This window comes from Drosophila novamexicana, unplaced genomic scaffold, assembly GCF_003285875.2.
Source record: "Drosophila novamexicana strain 15010-1031.04,08,12 unplaced genomic scaffold, DnovRS2.1 tig00000463-arrow-arrow-pilon, whole genome shotgun sequence".
NCBI classification, from domain to species: domain Eukaryota; kingdom Metazoa; phylum Arthropoda; class Insecta; order Diptera; family Drosophilidae; genus Drosophila; species Drosophila novamexicana.
The window spans coordinates 32,921-59,010 of NW_020824807.1; the positions used below are offsets into that span (position 1 = coordinate 32,921).

Consider the following 26,090-nt stretch of genomic DNA (forward strand, 5'->3'; position numbering starts at 1 on the left):
ATGTTTTAATGTTGTGTCCATTTTATAATTTATTTATAATCATTTTTTGAGTGTACTTGACGCAGAATTAATTGAAGTATTTCGTCCAGTTTTCTAAACTTTAAAAAATTGCCAAAAATTTGATAATGTTTTAAATTTCAATTTCCAACAAAATTAAATAAACTTGTTTTTAAGACTAACAAACCCAACCGAAGCCAAGAATATTTCTTTTTTTATCAAAAAAAAAAAAAAAAATGACAAAATTAGAAATTATCTTTAATTTCATAAATGTATTCCCTATGTCCTTTTTATCAAAACAAACTTGTTGTTTTTAAGACTTAAAAACTTTGAAATAGATAAGAAGATTTCTTTTTGATTGGCAACTTTTTATACGCTGAACCCATTAAAAATGGGTATAAGGATATATTGTATTTGTGCAAATTCCAAATGTATGTAACAGGCAGAAGGAAGCATCTCCGACCCCATAAAGTATATATATTCTTGATCAGCATCAATAGCCGAGTCGATCTAGCCATGTCCGTCCGTCCGTCCGTCCGTCCGTCCGTATGTATGAACGCAAGGATCTCAGAGCCTATAAGAGCTAGATGTTATTTTAGATGTCGGTGCTCCTAGTGCCCGCGCAGATCGAGTTTGTTTTCGATAATCGATAACTTGCTCCGTTTCCAAGCAATCGATAAAAATCGATATCGATATCCTGTTTTTTGGGCAATTTTGGTAAATAATAAGAGCTAGAGTCAACAAACTTGACATATAGCTTTTAGAATAGTATACATATATTTGCATTAGGTGAAGAAGAAGAGGGTTCAGGGTATCCCCTAGTCGGGAGCTCCCGACTAGAACCTCTTACTTGTTTTTTTAAATTTAGCATAATTTTTTGCGTGCACTTGACGCAGTAATAATTGAAGTATTTCATCCCATCGACGCTAATTTAATTAAGTTTTTGTGTGCGAAATTCGGAAAGGTAGCTCAGTGAAGCCAGAAGATAACCAACTTAAGCACCATTTGAATTTGATGTCTCGTAATTCCACTCGATTTAAGCATTGCATGTTCAAATTCAAATCGACTGAATAATAATTGAAGCTCAAATCAAATATTCAGCACGCCTCATCGAGTCTTCTGTTGTGTTGTGGGCTGCCATTAATTGAGTGCAATTATGTGAGAAATCGAGAGTGGAAAAGCAATAAAATAATAAAAATATAAACACAAAATATTAAAAAAAATATATATATAATACTGCCACAATTTTTATGAGTAAATTCTAGCTGAGTTTAAGTTTTATTTGGATTTTGTTAAAAGAGAAAAAAAATATCGCACTTCCGTTTTAAATAATTAAACAAAGAGAGTGTAAAAAAAATAAAATAATAAATAAAAAATAATAATGAAAATAAATATAATAAAATAAATTATAATATAATAAAAAATTAAAGCTGAGTTTGAGTTAAGCTTGGATTTTCTTAAAAGAAAAAGAAAATCGAAAAATAGTTTAACAATATTATTTCACAGTCAGCCCTACCGTTCCCTTGATTGAGTGAGAAATAAAAATAAATAATAATAATAAATAAAAAAAAAGTTAAATAAAATAAAAATACTTATATATAAGTAAATATTAGTTGAGTTTAAGTCTAATTTGAATTTTGCCATTTAAAAAAAGAATTCCCGATTTTAAATAGTTTAACAATATTTAATGCACAGTCAAACTATTCGTCTTACCCTTGCGCATATTTGAGCGACAATTTCCTGCTCGTCTATCAGTTTTTATTTGCTTTTCGAACAACAATTTGTGGCCTTGCCTGGAAACTGATTTTAAAACAAATGTGAAAACGGGAATAAAACTCAAAATATGTAATTAAATTTGCGCTGCGCATTTCTTTTCGTTTATTACAAAACGGAAACATAACTCAATTTTCTACGTGCCTGTATTTATGGGTCTCTCTCTCTCTCTCTGTGTGTGTGTGTGTGTGAGTGTTATGTCCCGGAGCATAATGTGGCCAAATCTCGTAAATCTAACCCGTCTGGCACTAAATATTTAATGTCGCAAATGAGGATCATCCGGCTGGTCGTGAGCTGCGCCAGCTGCGGTCAGGCTTTGATTCCGGGAACACTAAAACCACCAAACACCACCAAACACCATGAAACCACGTAACCAATGGACCCCAATGGGCAAATGGAATAGTGTGGTTAGGCGCCGTGAACTATGGCTTAATTTGCGCAATCCGGCGGTGAGGCCAATAGGCCAAAACCAGCTGCCTGCTAATATACTGAAAAAGTAAGCATCTGATTGGGTGTGGCCGACTAGCAGATACCCTTAGCACAGCAGTTAGAAAATGCCAGCTTCCTTCTGTAAACATAAGCAGGCGGCATGCCTCTGGCTTAGTCCATATTTGGGAATTATTTTGTTATTGTCGTTTAATAATATACCCCTTCACCGATTTTCATTCAACTTAGGGTATAAAAAAACCACGAGCATCACTCGCTGGTCAGCTTAGCCAGCTGAAATCCTTTCAACACGAATTGCTTTTAGCGAGCCCCCGACTCCACACATTAGGGCATAGTCCGAAGCGTTTTGCCAGCCATTAGTTAAATTTTATATGCCCAGACATAGCTGGCATATTTACACACTGAGATACTTTCTTGCTTTTCAGATACTTTTTTTGCGAATTCACTCAGCGGAAAGGTCTTTTAACGAATTGAAGTCTGTGTGAAGGGCTGTCTCTGCGCCCGCCCTGTCATGCATCAGAACATTTAATTAAATTGGAACTGAAGCTAGCCAGGACCCGGATCCTTGTCGCGATCCTGCACTATATGAATTTAAATGAAGCCAACGGCGAATGTCCTAAAGAACTCTGTAAATCATGTACATATTTCTGCGAATTCAGTTTGTTCCTCTTTTTATACCCTTGCAGAGGGTATACATGTGGTTGAAATATATGGATATATCTCTGAGTCTATAAGGTATATACATATATTCGTGGTCAGTATCAATAGCCGAGTCGATATATCTGTCCCTCTGTCTGTTTCTATGCGAACTAGTTTCTCAGTTTTAAGGCTATCGGAGCCAGCTGGATCGGACCACTATAGTATATAGCTGCCATAGGAAGAATTGGTTGAAAATTAAGTTGTTGTATGGAAAAGTTTTTAGTTTTTCAAGATATCTTGACCAAACTCTACATTTATTAGTTTAACTATGCTCCTTATATATTTGCCAAACCCTATCAATATCGGGCTACTATATCATACAGCTGCCAATAGGAAATAAAAGTTAAGTTGTATGGAAAAGTTTTTTGTTTATCAAGATATCTTGACCAAACTCGGCACTTATAAGTTTCACTATGTTCCCTTATTTTATGCAAAATCTTATTTATAGTGGACCCCTTTTTCATATAGCTGTGATAGGAGCTATCGGTCGAAAAGTAGGTTCTTTATGGAAAACTTTTTTGTTCTTCAAGATATCTTAGATATATTTTCCCTGTGCGTCTTGGATACGGGCAAAGCATTATGAAAAGGTTGACTCTGCAAGGGTATTCAAACTTCAGGGTGCCTTCTTTCTCGTTTTATTTGATTATTAGGTTTTCAGCTTTTCAAATGCCTCTCGCCCTGTCCCGCTGTGTGGTGACAAGTGCCTGGCGGTTGGGTGCCTTTTGGCACTTGCTGCTTGAGATCTCATTGAATGAATGCCAACGTCTGGATTGGCTTTGTTCCTCAATTTACACATAATTGCAATAAATTGATACGAGGGCAGGGCAAGCAGGCGAAATATATATATTGTATTCCCCACAACACGCAGCTCCTCTTCCAATCTAAAGAGAAATATAAAGTAATTCAACCGTAGATTGTCTCCGTTCCGCGCCGGGAGAACGAGTTCGGTTAACCATACACAACACAGGGGCATAAATATCTGCTGGCTTCTTGATAAACTCAAAGGCGATAGGATAACGTATTTACTGGCAGCCAAGTACTTTGGCTTCTGGCCTCTTGGCCATGGCTTTTAAGTCATGCTCATGGCTAGCTGTTGCCTCATGCTTTTCTTTCTTTTTGTACCCTGAACCCATTGAAAGTGGCTGGAAATTTATGTATCAGACAGAACGTAGCAGCTCGCATCGCATTTTCTTTTCCATATAGATTATAAGAGTTTATTTTTAAGGCATAACTCGAAAATGAGCCAAACTGCTTTTGTAGGTTTGTACACTTTCTAAATAGCTTCTTCCATTCCCCTCATAATTGAAAAATAGTCATTTTTTAGGTAGAAACATGAGTACAAATGGGCGCCGTATATGAGGCCTGATTAATTTAAGAGAGATCGGACAATAAGCTCCGATTTTTATAAAGAATGCATTTTCGTGTTTGCTTTACACGTATTAAACGAAGCTAGAATATTTATAGGGTATCTCCTAGTCACGCACACTTGATATACTGACTTGGCTTTATCTAAACTGACATTTATATTGCATGTACAACAGGCTACTCTAACTATAGGTGTATTCATTAACTGTCCTAGTTGTAGTCTCTGTGAAATATGTCATGGATAATTAAATTAAATTTATGAAACTGTGCGCATATGTTGGCATAAAGTATAAAGCATAAAATATGAAATACCCTTGCAGATATAAATCAGATATGGAAATTGTGTGATATAATACTTTTATGCTCATAAGAATTCAATTATTATATTATATTATATATTATATTATAATTATATAACCTGACTTGATAAAAGCAGACAGAAATTTAGGTAATTTCTCACACTTCACTTAATCTATGCGTTACATATTCAATGAATATTCTATAATACCCTCCTCTCCTCTCTTTATAACATTATTTAGAAGACTCTAAACTGACATAGTTCGATTTTTCTACAGTTCCAGTTTGGAAAGTTTACCAGCTTGGCTCGACGTGTCCGCGAGTTGATTTCAGCGCAATTTTGAGCGCGAAAATCTTGTCAAATCGCTTTGGCAAACTGCGTTTAAGTAGGCCTTCGCCTGGGTCGAGTCTAATTGCTTTCATTTTAAATATTTTAATACACACGCAAACAAATTAAAAGCGCATAAACAATTTATCTCGCGCCCACGCAGACCAGAAAAAAAAAAAAAAAAAAACAGATTGCCAGCGACTTTTTCATGCCAGATTTTCGCCTCCACAGACATGTGTGTGTGTGTGTGTGTGTGTGTGTGCCTTGCACCCCTTTTATTTATATTGGTATTTGCGGATATTGTTTAAACTTTTGGCTGCTTTTTGTTAGGTGCGAAAGCAAACACATAGCCATAAATAAATTTTCCCGACAAGGCCCGCGCAGCTCATTAAAAAATCATTTTGATGAATTTTAGTCAAGAAAATGCTCAACCTCTCTCTTTCTCTCTCACTCCCACTCCCACTCTCCCTCTCGCTCTCAGTAGCTGCGGCTGGAGCAGGGCATGTGGCCAATTTGCAGCGTGGCATTAAAATTAATTTTATTTAAATATATTATGAGTGTATGTGCGTGTGTGTGCGTGTGTGTGTGGTAAATTAAAAAAATTCTGCGAGCTCTTTCGCCTTGGCAATTACAATTCAAGTTCATTTCGTTTCCATTGTGTGGAACAAGCCAAACAAAAGCCGAATCTAAATGAAAAGCAAAAGTGTTTTTCTCGCCCTGCCACGCCCACAAATGTGAGCTGTGCGCATTTTAACATTAAATTGTTTTAGAACTCAGCAGGCCAAGTAGAAAGGGGGGCAAAGAGTGTGCGGAAGGGGGGGGTGTGTGGCAAAGAGCCTAAAAGAAGACCAGCATGGCGCATTGTGCCCAACGGAACCCATTGCCTATTGACATACATACATGTACATACATACATACATTCATGTACATACATGCATACATACATAATACATACATATACACTTGCTCATGTATGGCCCATACATACACACACACACACACAATGGCGCAACTGCCACGCAGACCAAAAAACTCTTCTTTATTATTATTATTCTCATACCCATTTTTTGTTGTACCCTGTACTTGACTTGTCAAACAAACAAAAAACTGATATTCAGTCATTGCGAGACCTAAATACCCTTTCTGTGCTGATGCTCAACATAATTAACGTATAAAATAGTTGCGGGTAGTGCATATTGCCCTACTATGCGATTCTCATATATTAATTATTTACAATACAAATGGTGCATAGGTTGGATTCGCGAAACCATTAGCCAATGTCATGCTTGCATTTTTGAGAATCGCATAGAAGAGCGATATAAAATATACATTTTAATATATTATTTTATTAGTATTAGTACAGGATTTTGTTTCAAGCTTGGCTTGTTAATTTTATTTTTTTTTTTTAGCACAACAACTTTTTGAATTAACGTTTATACCTAATGCACCGAAGCCAATGTCATGCATGCATTTTTGAGAATCGCATTGTAGGGCGATATACAAATAATGCATTTTATGCAAATCATTGGTATAGTTATTGCCCGGCTTTGCACGAGTTCGCAATGTAATTTTAAGCCTCAGTTGTCCACCCATTTTAAGATTTAAATCTAATAGTGAATTTTAGCAAACGGCTTATTATAGAAATAAAGTTGAACTTAATTGAACCGGAAACAAAAAGTGTCACTCCACAGTTGCCTTAGGCCTTAAATTCCAACAAGAGCATGCGTTGTGCTAAAAAGTTTGCCAAAAAAAAGAAGAGTTTTAAGCTGATGCAAACATTTGCCATCAATTTCACACAGCTGTCTAGACCCATTCCAAATTTATATTTGTATGCTTAGAAACTTTATTGCGTGAACCTTAAAGCTACACAATTGTTCTCTTTTTTCTCGCTTCTTCAAAAAGAGGCAACATATATTTACAAAACGTGCTTAGTTGCGTGTAAATTTTGTGAAAAGCAGCTCAAACTACAGACGGGCCAAAGACAAATTCATTTTAATGCTACGCAGACAAACATTAAATTCTTCTACGTACAACGGGGCGTATACGTCATCTGCCCGCATGACATTTTGCCTATTTTTCAAGTCCACGGCAGAAACGTAGAACAGAAGCAACAAAAATGGAATTCAATTTTGGTGCGATTATTGCGAAACGACACAAAAGCAAAAAGTTTTTTTCATGGCAACATCAGTCAATAGGGGCGTGTGTGCACAGTGGGCGGAGCAGCCGGAGTTTGTTGCCGGACAGCTGGAATTGTTTGCCGGACAGCCGGAATTATTGCCGGGCCGCAGTTTTTTTTTTCTATTTGGGCAAATATTTTTGCAACAAATATTTTGAGTTTATTTCGTGGCACGACGCTCTGGCTTGCATCTGCCACGCCCCGCATCGCCCGCTACCCCCCGCTCCCCCTCTCTCTCCCACTCGATTGCAGTCCGAGCAGTCCGTCCGTCCGTCCGGCTAGCTGCCAATTATGGCCAACATTCTTTTGAAGTTTGTTTACATTTCATTAAGACAACAATGCGCGTCGTCGCCGCAATTGCAGCCCAACACCCGCAATCCCTCCTCTATCCCCCCGCTACCTCTAGCACTCACCCACCCTCCCCCCTCGTCCCGCTTCTATCTGACTGTGCCGCACCCTCGCACCATATAATTTAGCCATATGTTTTGTATGCACACACATTTCTCTGATTATTGTGAGGGGTTAGACAACTCGCCGCTAATTGATTTTTTTGCCTAGTTCTTCAATATTTGTCTTGTCCGATTTATTGATGAGCTGTTTTTCCAACAAATCTGGCGAAAAGAAAATAAATTTCCTTGGCAACATTCATGTAAATGTATAAAATTAAAAAAAAGGAGTACAATATTATCCAAATTAAAAATATTTCAACAACTGGAAGAACGCATTGCAAATGTAAAGTATATAAATAGAAGTTTCAATGCAGGAGACATTTATGTAAATATATAACAAAATATATATGTATATATATATTTATATAGTATGTTAAATTCTATTGACTGGCAGCTGCTTTCATTTCGTTAAGTGAAAAGTGTGGCATGTGGCGTGTGGCATGCGGCATGTGGCAAGTGGCAACTGCCTCAGGTGAGGTAAGACGCAATTGTCTCAATCTGTCAGCGCCGGACGTCGACAAACTGTTCGCCTCTTATCAGGGGCAAAAAACTTTATCAGGGCGGGGCTGGGCTGAAAACAAAAGACATTTTCGTTGCCTTGTCACAAACATACAAAGAAAGCGGCGACAGGTAAAGGTAAATCCAGCTCTGGGGAGTCGTTCGAGTGTAAATGTTGCGAATTGAATTAGTTTTGGGGAGAGTTCATCAGTTCTTTGTTTTCCAGCAGTCAAAGGGCAAAGTGTTTGAATTGAGCACCTGAGCATCAGATGCTGCAACAATGGGTATCTCAAAGTCAATCACTTGCAAAGTTCTCGAACTGTTTCACTAGTCAAAAGGCAAAATCTTTGATTACCAAAAAAGAAAAGAAAAACCGAAATTGAATTCATGAGCATCAGGTGCTTCAACAAAATGGGTATCTCAAAGTCAATCACTTGCAAAATATTCTCAAACTATTACTCAATTTGTTTTCAAGTTGTTTTCAAGTGTTTTGCTCAGATAAGAAATGCCTTTGATTTGGTTAGATACCAATGCCAGCTCTTGCTCTCTTCTGGTTTAGTGAAAATCAATAAAACAATTTATTAAATACCAAACATTAATTAAACTCGATTTAAATAATGTGCAATTAAGGTGTTTGTTGTGGTTGCACTTGGAACTCTTCAGTTAAGTGGACGAGTTTTAGGGTAAACCCTAATAGGGAATATCAACCCAAAATGAAGCTACTTAGTATATTAGTTGTAAACCACAAAGGGTTTTCTATAATAATATGCTCAGGTTATTTAACAGAGCTTTAAGCCCCATTCTTTATTAATTTCCGATGTGCCACGTTTTAATTTTCTTTGATGTAGCAAAGTTTGTGCTAATTTAAAAGTTTGTTCATTTAATTTAAATTTGGGCTTTTTTATACCCTGAACCCATTAAAAATGGGTAAAAAGGGTTTATTGAATTTGTGCAAAATCCAAATATATGTAACAGGCAGAAGGAAACATCTCCGACCCCATAAAGTATATATATTCTTGATCAGCATCAAGAGCCAAGTCGATCTAGCCATGTCCGTCTGTCTGTCCGTATGTATGAACGCAAGGATCTCAGATAAGAGCTAGAGACTTCAAAGATGTAGGTGCTCCTAGTGCCCGCGCAGATCGAGTTTGTTTCCGATTATCGATAACTTACTCCGTTTTCAAGCAATCGATAAAAATCGATATCAATATTGTTTTTTTTTTTGTCACCAAACTTGACATATAGCTTCTAGAATAGAATATATATGCATTTGATGTTGGAAGAAGAGGGTTCAGGGTATCCCCTAGTCGGGAGCTCCCGACTAGAACCTCTTACCTGTTTAAGGTTAAACCCATTTGGAAATTGGTTAAATTGGGCTTGACAATTTTGTGCAAGAATATAGTATATATATATATAGCATAAATATAAATAAATAAATATATATTATAGCATAAATATAATAATATAATATATATAGTCAGGCCAATAAATAACTGGAGACCATTTATATATATGTATATTATCGTCTACCCTATGCAGCTTATGTATATATATATATATATATCTTGTCCCATTTTCATCATATCAATCAACATAATGTTAGAGATTTTTTGACTTGAAAAGTTGTTACATCCAATAATATTCTTTTTGCATAATCTTATCCAAATTGAAAATATTTTTAATTGGGAGTTCGCATTTGGAAAGATAGATAGTTTTCTGTGCCAGATTTAAGAAAATCGGACAATAAGCACCGAAGTTAATTAATAAAGAGCACATGTTTTTTGTTTAGGGTATCTGCTGAATGGGCACGCCCGACTACCAAACTCTAACTACTATGTCAGCCCTATTTACATTTGAAAAGCGCCCTAATATGCCTGCTATTAAAGCGCTTTGTGTGGAAATACATTTTATTTAGTACCCAAAACAAACCGCAAAATAAAAACCTTTTTTTCTGGCCTCAAAATCGTCAAAGAAGCTGGAAATGTGCCCAACCCAGCGACAAATACAAATGAAAAAGTCAATCTGAGCACAGCCAAAAGTCGAATATGAAATTGCAAACTTTTGAGCTGCCTTTTTGCAAAGGGAGCAACATCTAAGAATTATTTGACCCACTGCTAAAAGTAAATAAAAAATAAATAGAAAGGAAATTAGTTAAATGTATTATTCTATCCGTTTGTCGTTTTTGCAGGCGCACAAGCAAACAAATGCCAGCCAAATAAGGACACGCAACATTAGTCCGGGCAAACAAAGGGGGGTCCAAGGCCCTGCTCTCCCCCCGCTCTCTACTAAAGATCATGCTGGATTCCGTTACAACAACAAGAACAAGAACAACTGGAGCTGGCCAGGTCATGGAGAACAACGAGGAGCTGCTGGACAACACTTGGAGCAACTGGAGCACTTATGGCCCCGCCCTGATCTATAATGCCATGAATAGCGTCCTGGCCAATCAGACTCCTCTTTCCACCGAATACGGACCCAGTCTGGCCTACAATCTGAGCAGGGTGTAAGTACACAAAGAGACAGCAGAAAAAAAAAAAAGAAATAGCGTCCAGTCCGAATGTCTAATTATGATACAAATTGAATTAATGCACGACACATGCCGCCATCTCATTAGAGCAATGCATTAGGACAGCTCAGGATTTGGGCTGATGAGCTCGTTCCTCCTCCTCCTGCTTTCTGTACTGGACATGCATATCTAATGACGCATCATTCAGCCATTCACTCACTCACCCACTCAATCAGTCATTCACTTCAATCCGTCATTCACTTCAATCAGTCATGCATTTCCGTTTGCCATGGCTTTTATTTCCGTTTTAAATACATTACATTGATGGCCCACGCGGAATACAAATACAAATATATACAAAACACATTTCGCATTTATCTATAATCGTGTGTTTGTGTGTGCGTGTGTGTGCGTGTGTGTGTGTGTGCGTGTGTGTGCTGCTCGTGACTTCTTTATGTCTTCTGCCGCGCACTTAAAGCATTCCCAGCGGAAGGGTAGGACATATTTTTTATTATCAAATAGATTATATATTCTGTTTCTTTATATTTTTCTTCTTTATTTTTTATTTTCTCGTTTTTTTTTTTTTTTAATTTCATCGACTCGTGTCCTCTTCTCCTTTTCGTAGAGTGCCCAACTTCTATTTTCAATAAATACATATACATATACTAGTACATATATACTATAGTATACTAGTATTATATTCTACTGTTGTTTGCCAACACTGGTTGTAGTTGCTGATCGCTCTGTGCTTTTGCTTGCACTTGGGTTTGAAACTTGGCCGAAGTTCAACCTCTAAAATGCGCACTAAAACTGTTTTGCACTAATTTTAATATTATTTTTAAATTCTTTTACAAGTTGTTTACATTAAATTGTTTTTCTTTTTCTCATTTATAAATTTCTATCAACAATATTTTGAACTGATTTGCCTTTATTTACATTAGATATGCATATTTTGGAAATTTCAACATCTCATAGGGCATTTTCTAGTCGAGTCTATTCTATTTTTGTATTTTTATATTATGTTTTTTTAACGACAGTCGGCTTACTGCAGCAAAAATTTGTTTACTCCCAACGACACACACATCCACACACTCATACACACACACCCACCCCAACACACCAACACACACACACACACACACACACAAAATATAGAGTCTTATATGGACTGTTCCACTCGAACAGATAATTGCTGCGTTTGAATTTCGCAAAATACTTTTTGGCAGTCCACAAATCGTCTTCGTTCTGCCTCAGCTAGGATGGATGACATCCTTAAGTAAAAGTATCTTTTGCAACAGCTTTTGGCTTCTGCTACTGCGGTTTTCCCAATGTTTTCGCTCTTTAGAATGTTTATTTGTTTAGCTTGTCGGCGCGTTGCCGTGCTTAATGCAAAAAATCAAAACAAGTAAAGGCCCAAAATAAAAAAAATTCTAGAAAAATAACAACAATGGATTTGACAGCAGGAAATGTATTTTTTTCCTTATTTTTATTCCCGGCACGCGTAAAATTGGCAGAAAAGGTTGCCCATAAAGTAGAGCAAGACGTCGCTGTAAGGCATAAAATATGCCTGAGAAACTACATGAGCCAATGATATTGGCATAAGTCTCAAGTGAATATAAAAAAATACCCCGTGCTGTCAGTCGAGTAGCGACACAATAGCTCGTGTACAGGGTAGCTTCTGGTGCAGCACTCTCCACTCAAGGCTTTTCCTTTGACTGTAGTTAATATACAAAAATACCCTTTCTCCATAAGACCCAAAAGCTCGTGTACAAGGTGTATATAGAAAAATACCCTCTGCTGTCAGTCGGGCATCTATCGACTTCTTATAAGCCTCTGCTGTCAGCCTAGCTTATATCGACTTCTTATAAAACACAATGGCTAATTTACAGGGTAGCTTTTAGTGCAGCAGCCTCCACTCTTGGCTTTTCCTTTTACTTAGCGTTCTTTCGTGAGCCTGCGGCTGCTGCTCGAAATTGTTTTCTTTTTAGTTTTTTTTTTTTTTGTATTTTTTACATTTTGCACTGTCCATAAAAATCAATAATCCTCTCAACAACAAAGTGAGACGACTTATGCAAATTGTGTACAGGGTATGCCGAAGCGATCATAATACATGCTTTTAATTGCTGTGAAGGGCCGACTAACCGCTAATGACTAACAGCTGACTAACTGGGGCGCAGCCACGCCCAGCTGGCTTCAAATGTCAGCACACACACGCACACGCACACACACACACACACAGAGAGAGACGGGACACAGCATATTAAATTACTTGATGTCCGGGCTCCTAACGAGCCGGGCCCCAATTTACGGCCGTATTAGCGTTGACAGACGATGACGAGGCCAAGCAACAGCCTGTGCAGACTCTCACAACAAGTAGCAGCGTTTTCGTGTCGGGTGTGACCGACTAGCGAATACCCTAAACTTAAACGAAACCTATCAAAAACGTAATGTTCAATAAATTGATTTGATGAAAACTCTCCTAGCGGACACTTCTGTAAGGCGAACATCCAGCTTGGACGGACATTTTTTCTAAAATAATTATATAACACAGTACGCCCATACCCTACTTTTAATATTTTCACTGCATCAAATTTCTAAATTTCTTTAATAATTATATAACAGACCACGCCCATCCCCTTCCTCTAATAAGCGCACACTCCTCTTAAGCGGACATCAATTTAACACGACGGCCCTAGAGAATTTTCACATTATAAAATTTCCAATCTCTGGCCATTTAAGTTATTGAGATCGACGAGACCTTATACCCTTTTCTACCCTGTTTTAATGAGTTCAGGGCATGACAAAGACACCCAAATCTCAGGCTTTCCAGGCTTGGGTGCGTGTGTTTGTGTTGGTGTGTGTGTGTGTGTGTGTGTGTGTTCCTATTTAAACACTTTCACGCACACACACGCACGCTCTAAATAAACGTAGGGGAGTCGTAACCCAGTCTGAGCCTGAGGTTTTATGAATAACAACAGACAAGGATTTTGCTAACGCACGCACAATTACATGCGCCTAATATGCCCCACACGCACACACACACACAGGACACACACACAGGACATACACAGGACACACACTTGTCACCCACTTGTTTGGGCTTAACGCACATAATCTTCATGCCACTAATTCACCATTGTTTTATAACCCAACTCTCCCGCTCTCTCTCTCTCTCTCCCGTTCTCTGTCCCTCTCTCTCTCTCTCCCCCTCTTCCTCACAGTTTGCCCACGGGCATCACAGGACTTCCGGCTGCAGATGTCGAGGAGGATGCGGCATCGCCCGTGGCCAGCTTTGCCTTCGTTGTGCCCTGGTGGCGCCAGGTGCTCTGGAGCATTCTATTCGGCGGCATGGTCATTGTGGCAACTGGCGGCAATCTAATTGTCGTCTGGATTGTGCTGACCACCAAGCGTATGCGCACCGTCACCAACTATTTTATAGGTGAGTATACACTGTGTGTTTGTCTGCGTGTGTGCGCTTGTGTGAGCGTGTGGCCATGGGAACTAGGCGTATGAGCCATAAATTGCGCATACGTCACGCTGGCCCTCAACAAACAATTTGTTGTGATTTTGTTTGTTTTTATTTTTGCCCTAATTGCTTGAGCCTTCAAAATGCTCTCAATTAAAGCCGAAAATTCGTGGTACGTGCCAATGCACAATTAATTAAATTATTTGCTTTATAAGCTGCGAGCTGCACTTCAACTGCAGCAATTGATTTTTGTGGCTTGTGGTTTTCAAGGCCCTCGAGGCCTTTTTAATACTTTATCCATATTCGATTTGTATTTATTTAATTTTAAGTATTTCTTACACTCAAGCGTGCAGCTTTATTGCGAGTTTTCTAATATTAGACACTTGGCAGCATAAAAAGGAACTACATTGATAATTATGACTGATTGATTGACTCACGAACTGATTGATGGGTGTAGAAAATTTGAAGCGCGCTTAAGTTGAAAGTTTCACTTTTAAGTTTTCATTCAAATTAAGTTTAAATTGTTTCTTTGGAGAATTCTGTTTTCTAATTCGAAGGTTTATAATTTGGATAAAATATGCTTGTACCGGGCAAAGCCGGGTAATACCTGCCAGCTTAAATCAATTCAAATTTTAATATTCCTTCAATTGACATACTCAAGTCTAACTAAGCAAAGGTAACAGCATTTGCCGTTTTAACTTCGTTTGCGCAAAATTTTATTCGAATCGTAATTGCATTTCGAGAGATAATTTATGAAATGCTTCGCTCTCTCCCTCTCTCTTGCTCTCTCTCCCCCTCTGTCTGTCTCTCTCTCTCTCTTTCTGCCTGTCTAATAACAATGACATTTCAGACATTGCTCTTTCCTTTCGAATGTCCTTAAATGGAAGATTGGTGACTGCGCCTTGTCTTTGTCCTGCAGTCGAGTCATTTATATTGCATGCGAAAGTATGCATGTTTGCATGTCTGTCCGCATGTCCGCCCGTCCGACTGGGTTTGCCGAAACCGTTAAAAACAAAGGGCATAAAAATGCAATACAACAACAACAACAACAATAAGCTTGGCCAGATGCTGTCAGCTGACTGCCTTCCGACAATTGTCATACACACACACGCACACACTCTCTCACACACACACGCGCGAAAGCCCGCAGGCCTTATGCATGCGCAAGTTCACAATAAAAAAAGAAAGTTGAGACCTTTTCGAAGTATGAATACCCTTCAAGGCATGTTAATTATATGTGGGGTATATTAAATATTTTAAAGATCATCTTGCATGTATTTATATACTATATACTAGTATGTCTTATACTACTGTTGCTTTCCAACACTGGCAGTTTAAGAGGCTTTGCATGTGTCGGAAATTAAGTTATTTTTTATTTATAGATATAATCTAGTAAATAAGTTAATATCGATATGAAATAGTTATCTTGAGCAAGCTTAACAACAGGCAAAAAAAAGGGGGTAGACCCCACCTAACCCTAGGAAAGGGTATCTAAATTCAAACTAGTTGCACTGTCAGGCCCAATAGCTTCTGAGACTCACCCACTGCACCCCCACCCCCTTGACCTATCTGGAAAGTTAACTTACTGCGGAACGGATGCTGTCGCTGGCATCGGGTGGGTCCAAAGCCAGCCAAGTCTTCGCCTGGGCAGCTGTTATCTCAGCGCCATGATTATTATTATTATGTAAACTAAATGCCTTGAAGCCTCGAACGGCTTTGGAAGCCATTACAAAAATTTGCATTTCTAAATACACGCTGCCCCATTATTATTAGTTTACCAAGTTAAGTTTGCCCTCTGCTCGGGAAAAGTGCCCAGCCGGATACAAGCTGATAATATGCCAGCGTTATGAGTTATATTCTTATTTCTGTCTGTGTTCATTCGCATTGTGTTTCTGTCTTGATTAATTAAGACGATGCTCAATCGATATCAACTACGTGGCACTGACAGGCCCTGGCCGTGCCCTGGCTTCTTGGCCAGGTCGTTTGCCCAAAATCGCCACGTTTGTGGGCGTGGCAAGTGCTACAAACAGTGTGTAATGCGACAAGAGGAATATTCCTTATGTTCGCCCACAAAGTGAGAAGAGAGTCTGATGGGCTGGTCCACTTGCTGAGACTGTTTTGTTGGATTCACGTTAGAGATTTGGAATCTGGGGATATATACTCCTGAATATCCACGTTAGATAAAGTTTCAATACGCCCCATTCAAGCAGGAATATGTATACCTTGCACAGTTTTAATTTGAAATGCAAGCGAGGTCTAAATAAAGAAAAATGCGCCTTCTAAAAGGCTTAAAAAGTGTTTGTGATTCAGTTTAGGGTTTGAACCAACTCGCTGGTTCGTTTCGTGAGGCGGTGTAACACATTATGGAATATATTCTGTCTATACCATATATCTCTATATATAAAACAGTTTGTCGTGACTGACTGACTGGTTGATTGACTGACTGATTGATTGACTGACTGACTGACTGACTGGTTGATTGACTGACTGACTTATTGACTAACTAACTGACTTATTGACTTATTGATTGACAAACTGACTAAATGACGTACTGACTGATTGGTGATCAACGGGGATGAAGGTGCACGTTAATACGGGGTTTCGGGAAATTCCACCCGCAAAACGATTCGTTTGTAAAGTCAACCTTTTGTGATGATTTTTTATTATTAAGCTGAACGAGTATTGCGCAGTCGGTTGGACCCGACAGACAGATACTTACTAGTATCATTATAATTGTTTTTGTTGTCACGTGAGGGCGTTGTTGCGAGTGTTGCTTTTTATGCTTATTTCTGGCCCTGCTTATCTACATAGATAATGAAAAGTAAACAATGGCAAAAAGGCATCCCATAATAATAATTTTTGTCTTTATGCTGCAAGGGGGGACTGTTGCCGTGTCCACCGCATTGTTTTTGGTGATTCATTGGCATGTAAATCGTTAGACACTCACAAACCGAAATACAATAACAAATGTGCCAAGTAATAAATGATGGCCAACACACAGACAGACAGGCAGACAGACAAATGGCCGCCTTTCCATTTGCAGCTTCCATTTAATTATGCGCAGCCCAGTCCCAGTCCCAACACCAACCCCAGTCTCAGTCCTAGTCCCAGTCCCATCCACTCCATCCAGATTCGATAGAGCTGGCTTATTCACTAATTATAAATGTACAACGCATAAACAAACAAGAATATGTACATATGACCAACAAAAAGAATTGGACTGCTGCCTTTTTGGTTACTTTTGCATCCCCTTCTAGAGAGGGTATTCAAATTGTTGCATAAAATATGCTAGGACTTGTGGGCGACAGCTGCGATCATATAAAGCTTATATTATTATAAGAATTTATTAGAAATGGGTACAAAGAGAAGTAAAACAGGCAGAAGGAAGCATCTCCGACCCAATAAAGTGTACATATTCTTGATCAGCATCAATCAACATCTGTCTGTCCATCCGTCCATCCGTCTGTCCGTATGTCGGAACGCAAGATCTCAGAACCTATAAGAGCTAGACACCTGACATTTGAAATGTGGGTTCTCCTCTCGATAACTTGCCTCCGTTTTCAATCGATAAAAATCGATATCGAAAGCCTGTTTTTTGAGCAAATCTCGTAAGTTATTAGAGCTAGAGCCACCCAATAATAATGTTTAGGTATAGAATATATATTAGGCAGTTGGCCAAACGTATCGCATAACTCCGTCATATGGCAAACATTGAGCTATTATATTAAATTTATTTGGTAGGGTATTCAGTTTTCGGCAGCTCGAACATAGCTGCCATTTGTCTTGTTTGGCTTGGGATACACTTTTTGTCACTTTTATATTTGCCATTTGGATTTTCATTTGTGTTAGCTTTGTCGCGTGTTTTGTTTGCTTCATTTTTGGTGAACTTTCACTGATAAGCGCACTTTTTGTATACTCTTCCCAGTGAACCTGTCCATAGCCGATGCGATGGTCTCCAGTCTGAACGTGACCTTCAACTATTACTATATGCTGGACAGCGACTGGATATTTGGCGAGCTCTACTGCAAGGTATCGCAATTTATTGCCATGCTGAGTATCTGTGCGTCGGTGTTCACTCTGATGGCCATATCAATCGACAGGTGAGTGAGTTAATGTGCCGCACTTCATCACGATATACACACATGCATCGTTACATATGTACATCGTTACATACATCATTACATGCATCGTAACATACATCGTTACATACATCATTACATTCTCGACAAATTGCAGTTGTGCGTGGCCCGCTGGCCAGGTTTGAGGGGCAGTGGCATTTGTTACCCTTATCAATCTTGTTAAAACAAGAAAAACTGCTCAATTTATATGCCTGTCGCTCGATATGTCAAACTCGAAGGGGTAACAAACATGAATGTAGGCCATCATTCATCCCCATTAATGAATGGCTCATTTAAAGCCAACTGGGATTGGCTAAAATCCAAACTTCAAATATTTTGTGCAGCTCATCAATTTTGACAAGATTTGACCGTCAAATTAATAAAATGCATTTCTACTTTCCATCGATAATTATAATGAAAACTATATAAACTAAAATAGACCAAAATGCTGGCAATCAAATTGTTAGTCAACTAGGCTTTTAACCAGGATTCGTTTTCGCCGACGCGTAACTAAAATTTTGCAGACCTAATTGGATTTTTGGCGAGTAACAAAAATGTGTGCCATAAACAAGAGTTGGTAATGTGGCAGCCTTAAAGGTTGAATACGATTTCCAGATACTCTATTATTTTTGCTATATTTAATTATATTAATTAATATAGAATGTAGTTATAAGCTAGAGGCCTACATTTTGAGATTCGAACCATCGCGCTGGCTCAAACCTCAGCTAGATACTCTATTATTATTCTCACTATATATTTAATTCAATTATATTAATAAATTTTAGCATAGTATAGGGAGCTAGAGGCCTCGATTTCGAAATTTGAACCATCGTGCTGGCTCAAACCTCAGCTAGATACTCTATTATTATTTTTACTTATATATTTCATTCAAATATATAAATTAATATTAGTATAGTATAAGGTTATAAGCTGGAGACCCAAGTTTAGAAATTTGAACCATCGTGCTGGCTCAAACCTCCCCTACTTTGGAAAGGTTCTGGCACTAACAATTTGATGACATGTTCAGAAATGTTGAGCGTATGAGAATAATCGGCTTTTGGCGTGATCTTGTGCCACTTTGATTGCATTAATAATGATGGTGGGCATGTCCTTTGGCCCTTTGTCCTTGCAGGTACGTGGCAATTATGAAGCCGTTGCAGCCGCGGATGAGCAAGCGACGCAATTTGGCCATTGCCGCGCTCATCTGGCTCTCATCGACGCTCATCTCCTGCCCCATGCTGCTCTTTTTCAGGACCGAGGAGGTACTCCCCTTTTCCCCATTTCGAAAATAAAACAATTGCTGTCCCCTTTAATATATGCGAACACTTTATTTCAATGCCCAAAGGTGCCGGTGACCATGGAGAACAAAACACGCATCGTCTGCTTTCCCGAATGGCCCGACGGACAGACGAATCACTCCAAGCAGGAGCACATGTAAGTGAGAAAATCAATGTGTGTGTGTGTGCAAGTGTGTGTGTGTGTGTGTGTGTGCGACTGTGTGCATGCAGTCAGCGGAAAAAAAGCTGAAGTAAACGTGCCATAAATCAGGAAATCTGCGATGCGCATGCAGAGACAGAGGCAATCTATGCTAACAGATTATCATGGGGAGTAGGAGTCGGATACGGGTTGGAATGCATCTATGTCATAAAAGAAGTCACTAAACCAAACACATAAAAACGAGAAAGAGTCGGGAGTAACCGACTAGAAGATACTGCGCTTACAAATCAAATAAATAGCCTCTATCCTCTATAGATTCATAAGGCTGTGTCATGAGTATAGGAAAGGCCTGCTTGATTAACTTCAGCGTTTGTATTACAATCCTGATAAGAACTTGAAGGCTTCAATAATGTAAAGTAATGCATAATGATAATAAACTGAAAGTAATGTTAGGTAATTTAAAGTATTTACCAAAGACCATGCCTTGAAGCGTAAATCTTCTCAATTGAGAGAGGAAAGAGCGGAAAAGTTGACTAATTTATTTTATCTATATCTCTATGAGAACTTATCTTCTGAAGTATATGTATCTAGCTGCTTTAAGTTAAGAGATTTGATCGATACAGATTTCATAGAATCTGGCCAAGTTATTTATGAGCTCATCATACCCTTTTAGCACCTTATATAAGTGACAGCACATCAACAACTGTCCAGGGGCTATCCACATAAAAGACATATGCAGCTTTTAACAGCCGCTTGGCATGACAAATTTGAAAGCAAATATGGGTAATCAAAATGTAACTGCCTGCCTCAATGCAGTCGGGCACGCGAGACCATTAAACCAGGATCTAGTAGTCCAATAAAAATGGAGAGAACATTGTGTACATAACGATGAGAACCGAAGGCACTTTGCCGGTGCGACGTAACAATATGGTAATAATATGTAATCAAAAGTCTTATTAGCCTCAACTAGATGTATGTCCTTGCATCATGAATGTAAAAATTGAGAAACTTATTAATACTTTTCATTTATGGACCTTATAATTAGAAGTAGATATAAAATAAATAAATATATTGTTCCAACAAGGACAAGTATTCCATGGCATCCTGTAGCTATAAATTAAAGCTCATTGTAAATGGGGCTTCAACATATTCGTAAGCTTGAAGTATGGGAAAATAAAATCCTTAAATATGATCCTTGATTAATTTGTGAATGTTTATTTCCCATTAATCTATGATGGTTTCTCTGTTATGTGTTTCTCTGCCTTCCATTTAGCTACAATATTCTCATCCTAATACTCACCTACTTTCTGCCCATTATCTCGATGACGGTCACCTATTCGCGCGTGGGCATCGAACTGTGGGGCTCCAAGACAATTGGCGAGTACACGCCCAGGCAAACGGAGAATGTGCGTAGCAAGCGGAGGGTGAGTCCACAATCCAAAAGTTGGCTAAGTTTTCATCATCAGACTCATCGCATCATTTGCTTATTGTTAAATATTAGGCGTTACATTTTGTTTGCGAATATATTTCATAATTTGAATTCCACTTTTTTTAATAACTTCCGTCAGCATTAATTTGAACCTTGTCCCAAAAAAGTATGCTAAGTTTTCGTCCTCTGAACTTTGCCCCAAAAATTATGTTAGGTTTTTATGCGTATTGCTAATTGTCACACATTAACTGTCGAATTTTTAAGCGAATATATTTCATATTTTGAATTCCAATTTTAAAATGTGCGGAGCAAGCGAAGGCTGAGTGCAGGGTGTTAATAACATTCATCAGCATTAATTTGAACTTTGCCCCAAAAAGTATGCTAAGTTTTCTTTTCTTTCATACTCATCGCATCATTTGCTTATTGTTTAACATTAAGTCTCAATTTTTGATGCGAGTATATTTCATATTTTGACTTTCAATTTTCCGCTCAGGTGGTCAAGATGATGATTGTGGTCGTTCTGATATTCGGCTTCTGCTGGCTGCCCTTCCACACGTACTTCATCGTCACATCCTGTTATCCGGCTATTACCGAGGCGCCGTTCATTCAGGAGCTATATTTGGTTATCTACTGGCTGGCCATGAGCAATTCTATGTACAATCCGATTATATACTGCTGGATGAATTCCCGGTGAGTGCCACCTCATAAGTTCTAACACACGCCACCACAAACCGCAACAAATTATGTAATTTGCGTCGAGGGTCTTTCCTTTGACGCGGTCCTCGCAGCTGGCTTCGGGTACATCACTTAGCCAGTTGGTCGTTTAGCTTGTTATCCGGAAATGAAGCCGTCCATCATCATCATTATCAATGTCGCGATTAACATCAATATCATGCGCGCCATTGACATTAGCATTAACTTTCGCAACAGCATATACGAGGGCGGCTCATACAAAATGCTTAAAATATTTTTAATTATATGAATGTTCCATATTTCGGAATACACATGAAGTAACCTCACCATAACCTCCCCTAACATAACCTAACCTAACCTAACTTACCCCAACCCTAACCTAACCTAACTTAAAAGAAAATTGCATGCAACTAAAACTGTTTACTGTTTTTCTGAAAATGTTTTCAAGAGTTCATCATATCTTACGACGCTTTCCATGTTTTAGAACTCTACCTACTAGACAATCTCTTATATATAGAACCAGCCTCGCTCCAACCTGTGCCCTCGCATGTATCGCATGCACATACTTATACGCATAAATAGACATATATGGACATATATACAGTGAACTATGTTCGTTACGTTTGCACAAATTGACTGTTGATGTTGTCGCGTCCGTGGGCCACATCCGCCAAAAGGGGAAGCGTAACTGATTGCAATTAATTTCGCCCAGTCAACATGCCAATGACTGTTGCCAGCGACCAGGGGTGATGAGGGGGAGATGCGGGAATTGGTTACTACGTGCATGTACAACTTTAGCGCCAAGAATCCGACATGTGTAACTACAGCCCATTTCCCGTCCCATCCCCATCCCCATCCCGTCCGGAGCAGTGCCCTTCGTCGCTCGGCGACGCCCTTATGTAAATGATGTCGGCTATGAAGGTGTTTTTTATTATTATTGCAGGCGCCTTTAACGGGTTGTCGTTCCGTGTCGATCCATAGGAATACGAAATAAAGACCCGAACGAACTGAAATACTGAAACATAAATCAAGCCGCTTGACGTGTTTCAGGGCTTGGTTAGCTACCCAATCATTCATATGCCAAAGATTCTCTGGCCATGACAGGGGGGGGTGGGAAAATGCTTGCATAGTTCGTAGAAAATAAATAAGGGAGATGAACCCGAGTGTAGTCGACTAGCTGATACCCTGTTATGCGACTAAGTGATACGAGTAAATCCATTCCTCCTTGGTGGAAATGGGGTTCAAATATTTGGTGGGTGATTTTTCGACCCCAAATTCATTTCCAAGGATCTACATTAAAACTCATTTGATAGGTGTTTCACATTTTTCACCAAATCCAAGCTTCTTTGTTATATATAGATACATATAGATTGGCATAATTTTAAAAGCTTACAGTCTTGGAGGTCGACTGTTGACCCGGTCGGAGGTGCCCGCTGCTGGCCATCCTCATTGTGTACAGGGTATCCAGAACATATGCAGAGCAACAAAAGAGAAAAAGGCAACTGAAAATGTATGAAAAACGATAGGATTAGAGAAGACAGACTGTCAGAAGTCTGACATAACCGAGTTGCATGCATTACAGATTACGTTGTGCTACCAATTAAACTGAGAATTGCATAGAAAGGCTGTCGAGAAATTTAACTTTAACATGCAACTAGTCAACATGATTTTAATGAGTAGCCAGTTGGTTGGCTTGTCGAAAAAGCTGAATTTTTGAAGTTTTAGTTTTCATATTTCCTTTTTCACTTTCCATTTCTAGTTTCCGCTATGGCTTCAAAATGGTTTTCCGCTGGTGTCCTTTTGTGAATGTGGGCGCCGAGTCGCTGAACCGTCGCGAGAATCTAACCTCGCGCTACTCCTGCTCCGGCTCGCCGGATCACAATCGCATCAAACGGAATGGTATTCAGCCAAAGATTAATCCTCGCACTTTTAAACACATAAATGTTACCTTACAGACACGCAGAAGTCCATACTCTACGCCTGCCCCAGCTCGCCCAAGTCGCATCGCGTGTCGCACTGTGGTAAGGACGACTCCTTACGTGGCAATGATTTGTCATTTAGCCACGCTTTCTCCTACTCCTCCTCCGTTCCAGGTGTTCCGCCGCGGTCGCTGCCCGTGCAGCAGCTGAGCAGCAGCCGGCGTGGCCAGAGATCGTCCTATCAGCAGGAAATGCAGGAACGCTGGAACGGTGACAAGTCTAGCAATTCCCTGAACTCGTCCACGGAATGTCGCACCACGCAGCTGCTCTCCTGACAGGCCGCAGCCCCGGAGAACGTGGAGCTCCAGATGCAACTCGTCTGCAGCTCCAACAACGACTATCGACGAGGCATCAACACATCTGCAGCTGATGACAAGACCTGGCTGTAGGTTTTCTCTTCTCACTATCTCTCGAATTTAGCCTAAGCAAAAATAAAAGATGGATAGACCTATAACTAGCTTCTATATCAACAGGGCGTATGAGTTACAAGTTGTTTCAAGTCTCAGGTTTGAGTTGATTCGAGTCTTTACTTAAAATTGATTCGAGTCTCAGCTTCAAGTTGATTCGAGTCTCAGCTTCGAGTTGATTCAAATCTTAACTTCAAGTTGATTCGAGTTTTAACATCAAGTTGATTTGAGTCTCAGCTTTAAGATGATTCAAGTTTCAGCTAAAAAAATGTATTCCCAATTCCCTCTTACGAATATTCATTGCGGCTTCATTAAATGCAAAATGTCACCGAGTGTTAAATAAAAATAAATTAAAATTACCCAAGAGTCTAGTTACAATTTTGATGATCTAAGTGTGTAAATGATATATGATGTATGTAACAGTTTGTATGTATGTATGCTACAAGTGTATGATGTATGTAACTATATGTATGTATGCATGCTACAAAGTCATATGAAGCATATGAAGACTTCTCCCCGTACCCCTTGTATATAAGTTAAGTGTATAATTCGTATAGAAGAATTACAAATGAAATATATGTACCCTTCTATAGGGTATTCCAATTTACTCACGCCATGTGTAACAATTCCCAGACAAATATATATCCCTATTCTGTTCGATCTGGCGAACTACGTCTGTCTGTATTTATGCTTGATGAAAATTAGGTAAATATATTATATAGCTCTATTATCCAAGAACAAACGGATGAAAACAGAGTTTTCATATCATATTAACAAAGCAGAAAAACGTGGTCAAAAAACTATCGGAAAAACCAAGTCGAAAAACTATATAATATAGTAAATCTAATTACTAAAAGTCAGTTAAAATTTCAATTTTGTGTCTAGTCTAAAAATATATTGAAAATTTGATAGGGTCGATTACTTAATCTTCGGCATACCGAGAATAAATATTCTTGTTGATTTGATTTGTCAAAGATAATTGTGTAAATATATAAAAATATTTATGTATATATTTAAGTATGTCTCAGCCTCTGTGAATTGTGAATAAAGCGTCTTACTCAAAATCCAAAGCGTTTCCAGCATTAAATATCCAAATAGGGAAAAAACTTGCACACAAAGATCTGAAATTCACGCACAACAACCGGATCCAGAGCAACAGATTAATAAAAATCCCTGTCCGTAAACTGCGCTTCGGGCCAAGATGGAAAGCTGGGAAAGCTGTATGCAAATAGATATAATCCGGTTGCCCTGTGGCGTCCATGTAAGACGTGAAGTATGGCAGGCATGGTTGCATACATATGCCAAGGAAAAGTCTGACAGCACGTGCATATACATACATTCTATGTATGTACATACGTGTATGCATACATACATACATACATACATGCATACATGCACGCATACCTGCATACATACACGCATACAAGCATACATACACGCATACATGCATGTATGGATTCATACAGACATACAAGAATACATACTTGCATACATACATGCACACATGCATACATACACACATACATTCATGTATCCATACATGCATACACACATGCGTACATACATGCACACATGCATGCATACAAACATGTTTTCATACATGCTTACATTCATTCATACATGCACACATACATACATTTATTTACGTACCTTCGAGCCGTATTTTGTGTTGTTGCCGTATCAATTTTTCATAAGTTACAATTTTTGAGAAAATTGCATTTGCCTTTATTTGCTTTATGTGCGCGTGTGTGTGGAGGGGTGTGCGTGTGTGTGTGTCTGTATATGTCAAAGTAATTTAGCATCTGTGCCGGAAAATCTCGCATTGGGCGCCTTTTAAATCGCTTGAGGCCTGTGCCACTAATATTTGCATAGATGTGCACAATGTACCCAAATGCTGGGATGCCCCCCTCATGAATTTCCACTCCATGACAGCATGTACCCTATTTACTTTCCTTAACACATGCACGCACGCAAAAATAAATATGTATGTATATTTATATCCTTGCAGAGGGTATGATAATTTTGT

General features: G+C 38.8%; 1 protein-coding gene across 1 annotated transcript; it reads left to right on the top strand.

Moving 5' to 3' along the window:
* Positions 1 to 25,080, top strand: LOC115761212 (tachykinin-like peptides receptor 99D). Its single transcript, XM_030702898.1, has 11 exons — positions 1 to 76; positions 10,218 to 10,532; positions 13,757 to 13,974; positions 17,927 to 18,101; positions 19,252 to 19,381; positions 19,465 to 19,553; positions 20,830 to 20,980; positions 21,479 to 21,675; positions 23,438 to 23,577; positions 23,634 to 23,699; positions 23,772 to 25,080. Exons 2-11 carry the CDS (start codon positions 10,324 to 10,326, stop codon positions 23,930 to 23,932), a joined length of 1,536 nt encoding a protein of 511 aa, XP_030558758.1. The 5' UTR covers positions 1 to 76; positions 10,218 to 10,323; the 3' UTR covers positions 23,933 to 25,080.
* The last annotated feature ends 1,010 nt before the right edge of the window (positions 25,081 to 26,090 follow it).

Coding starts and splice junctions, on each gene's coding strand:
- LOC115761212 (XM_030702898.1), top strand. CDS start 10,324: ATGCTGGATTCCGTTACAACAACAAGAACAAGAACAACTGGAGCTGGC. Junction 19,382..19,464: donor TCTTTTTCAGGACCGAGGAG/GTACTCCCCTTT, acceptor CAATGCCCAAAG/GTGCCGGTGACCATGGAGAA. Junction 19,554..20,829: donor CACTCCAAGCAGGAGCACAT/GTAAGTGAGAAA, acceptor CCTTCCATTTAG/CTACAATATTCTCATCCTAA.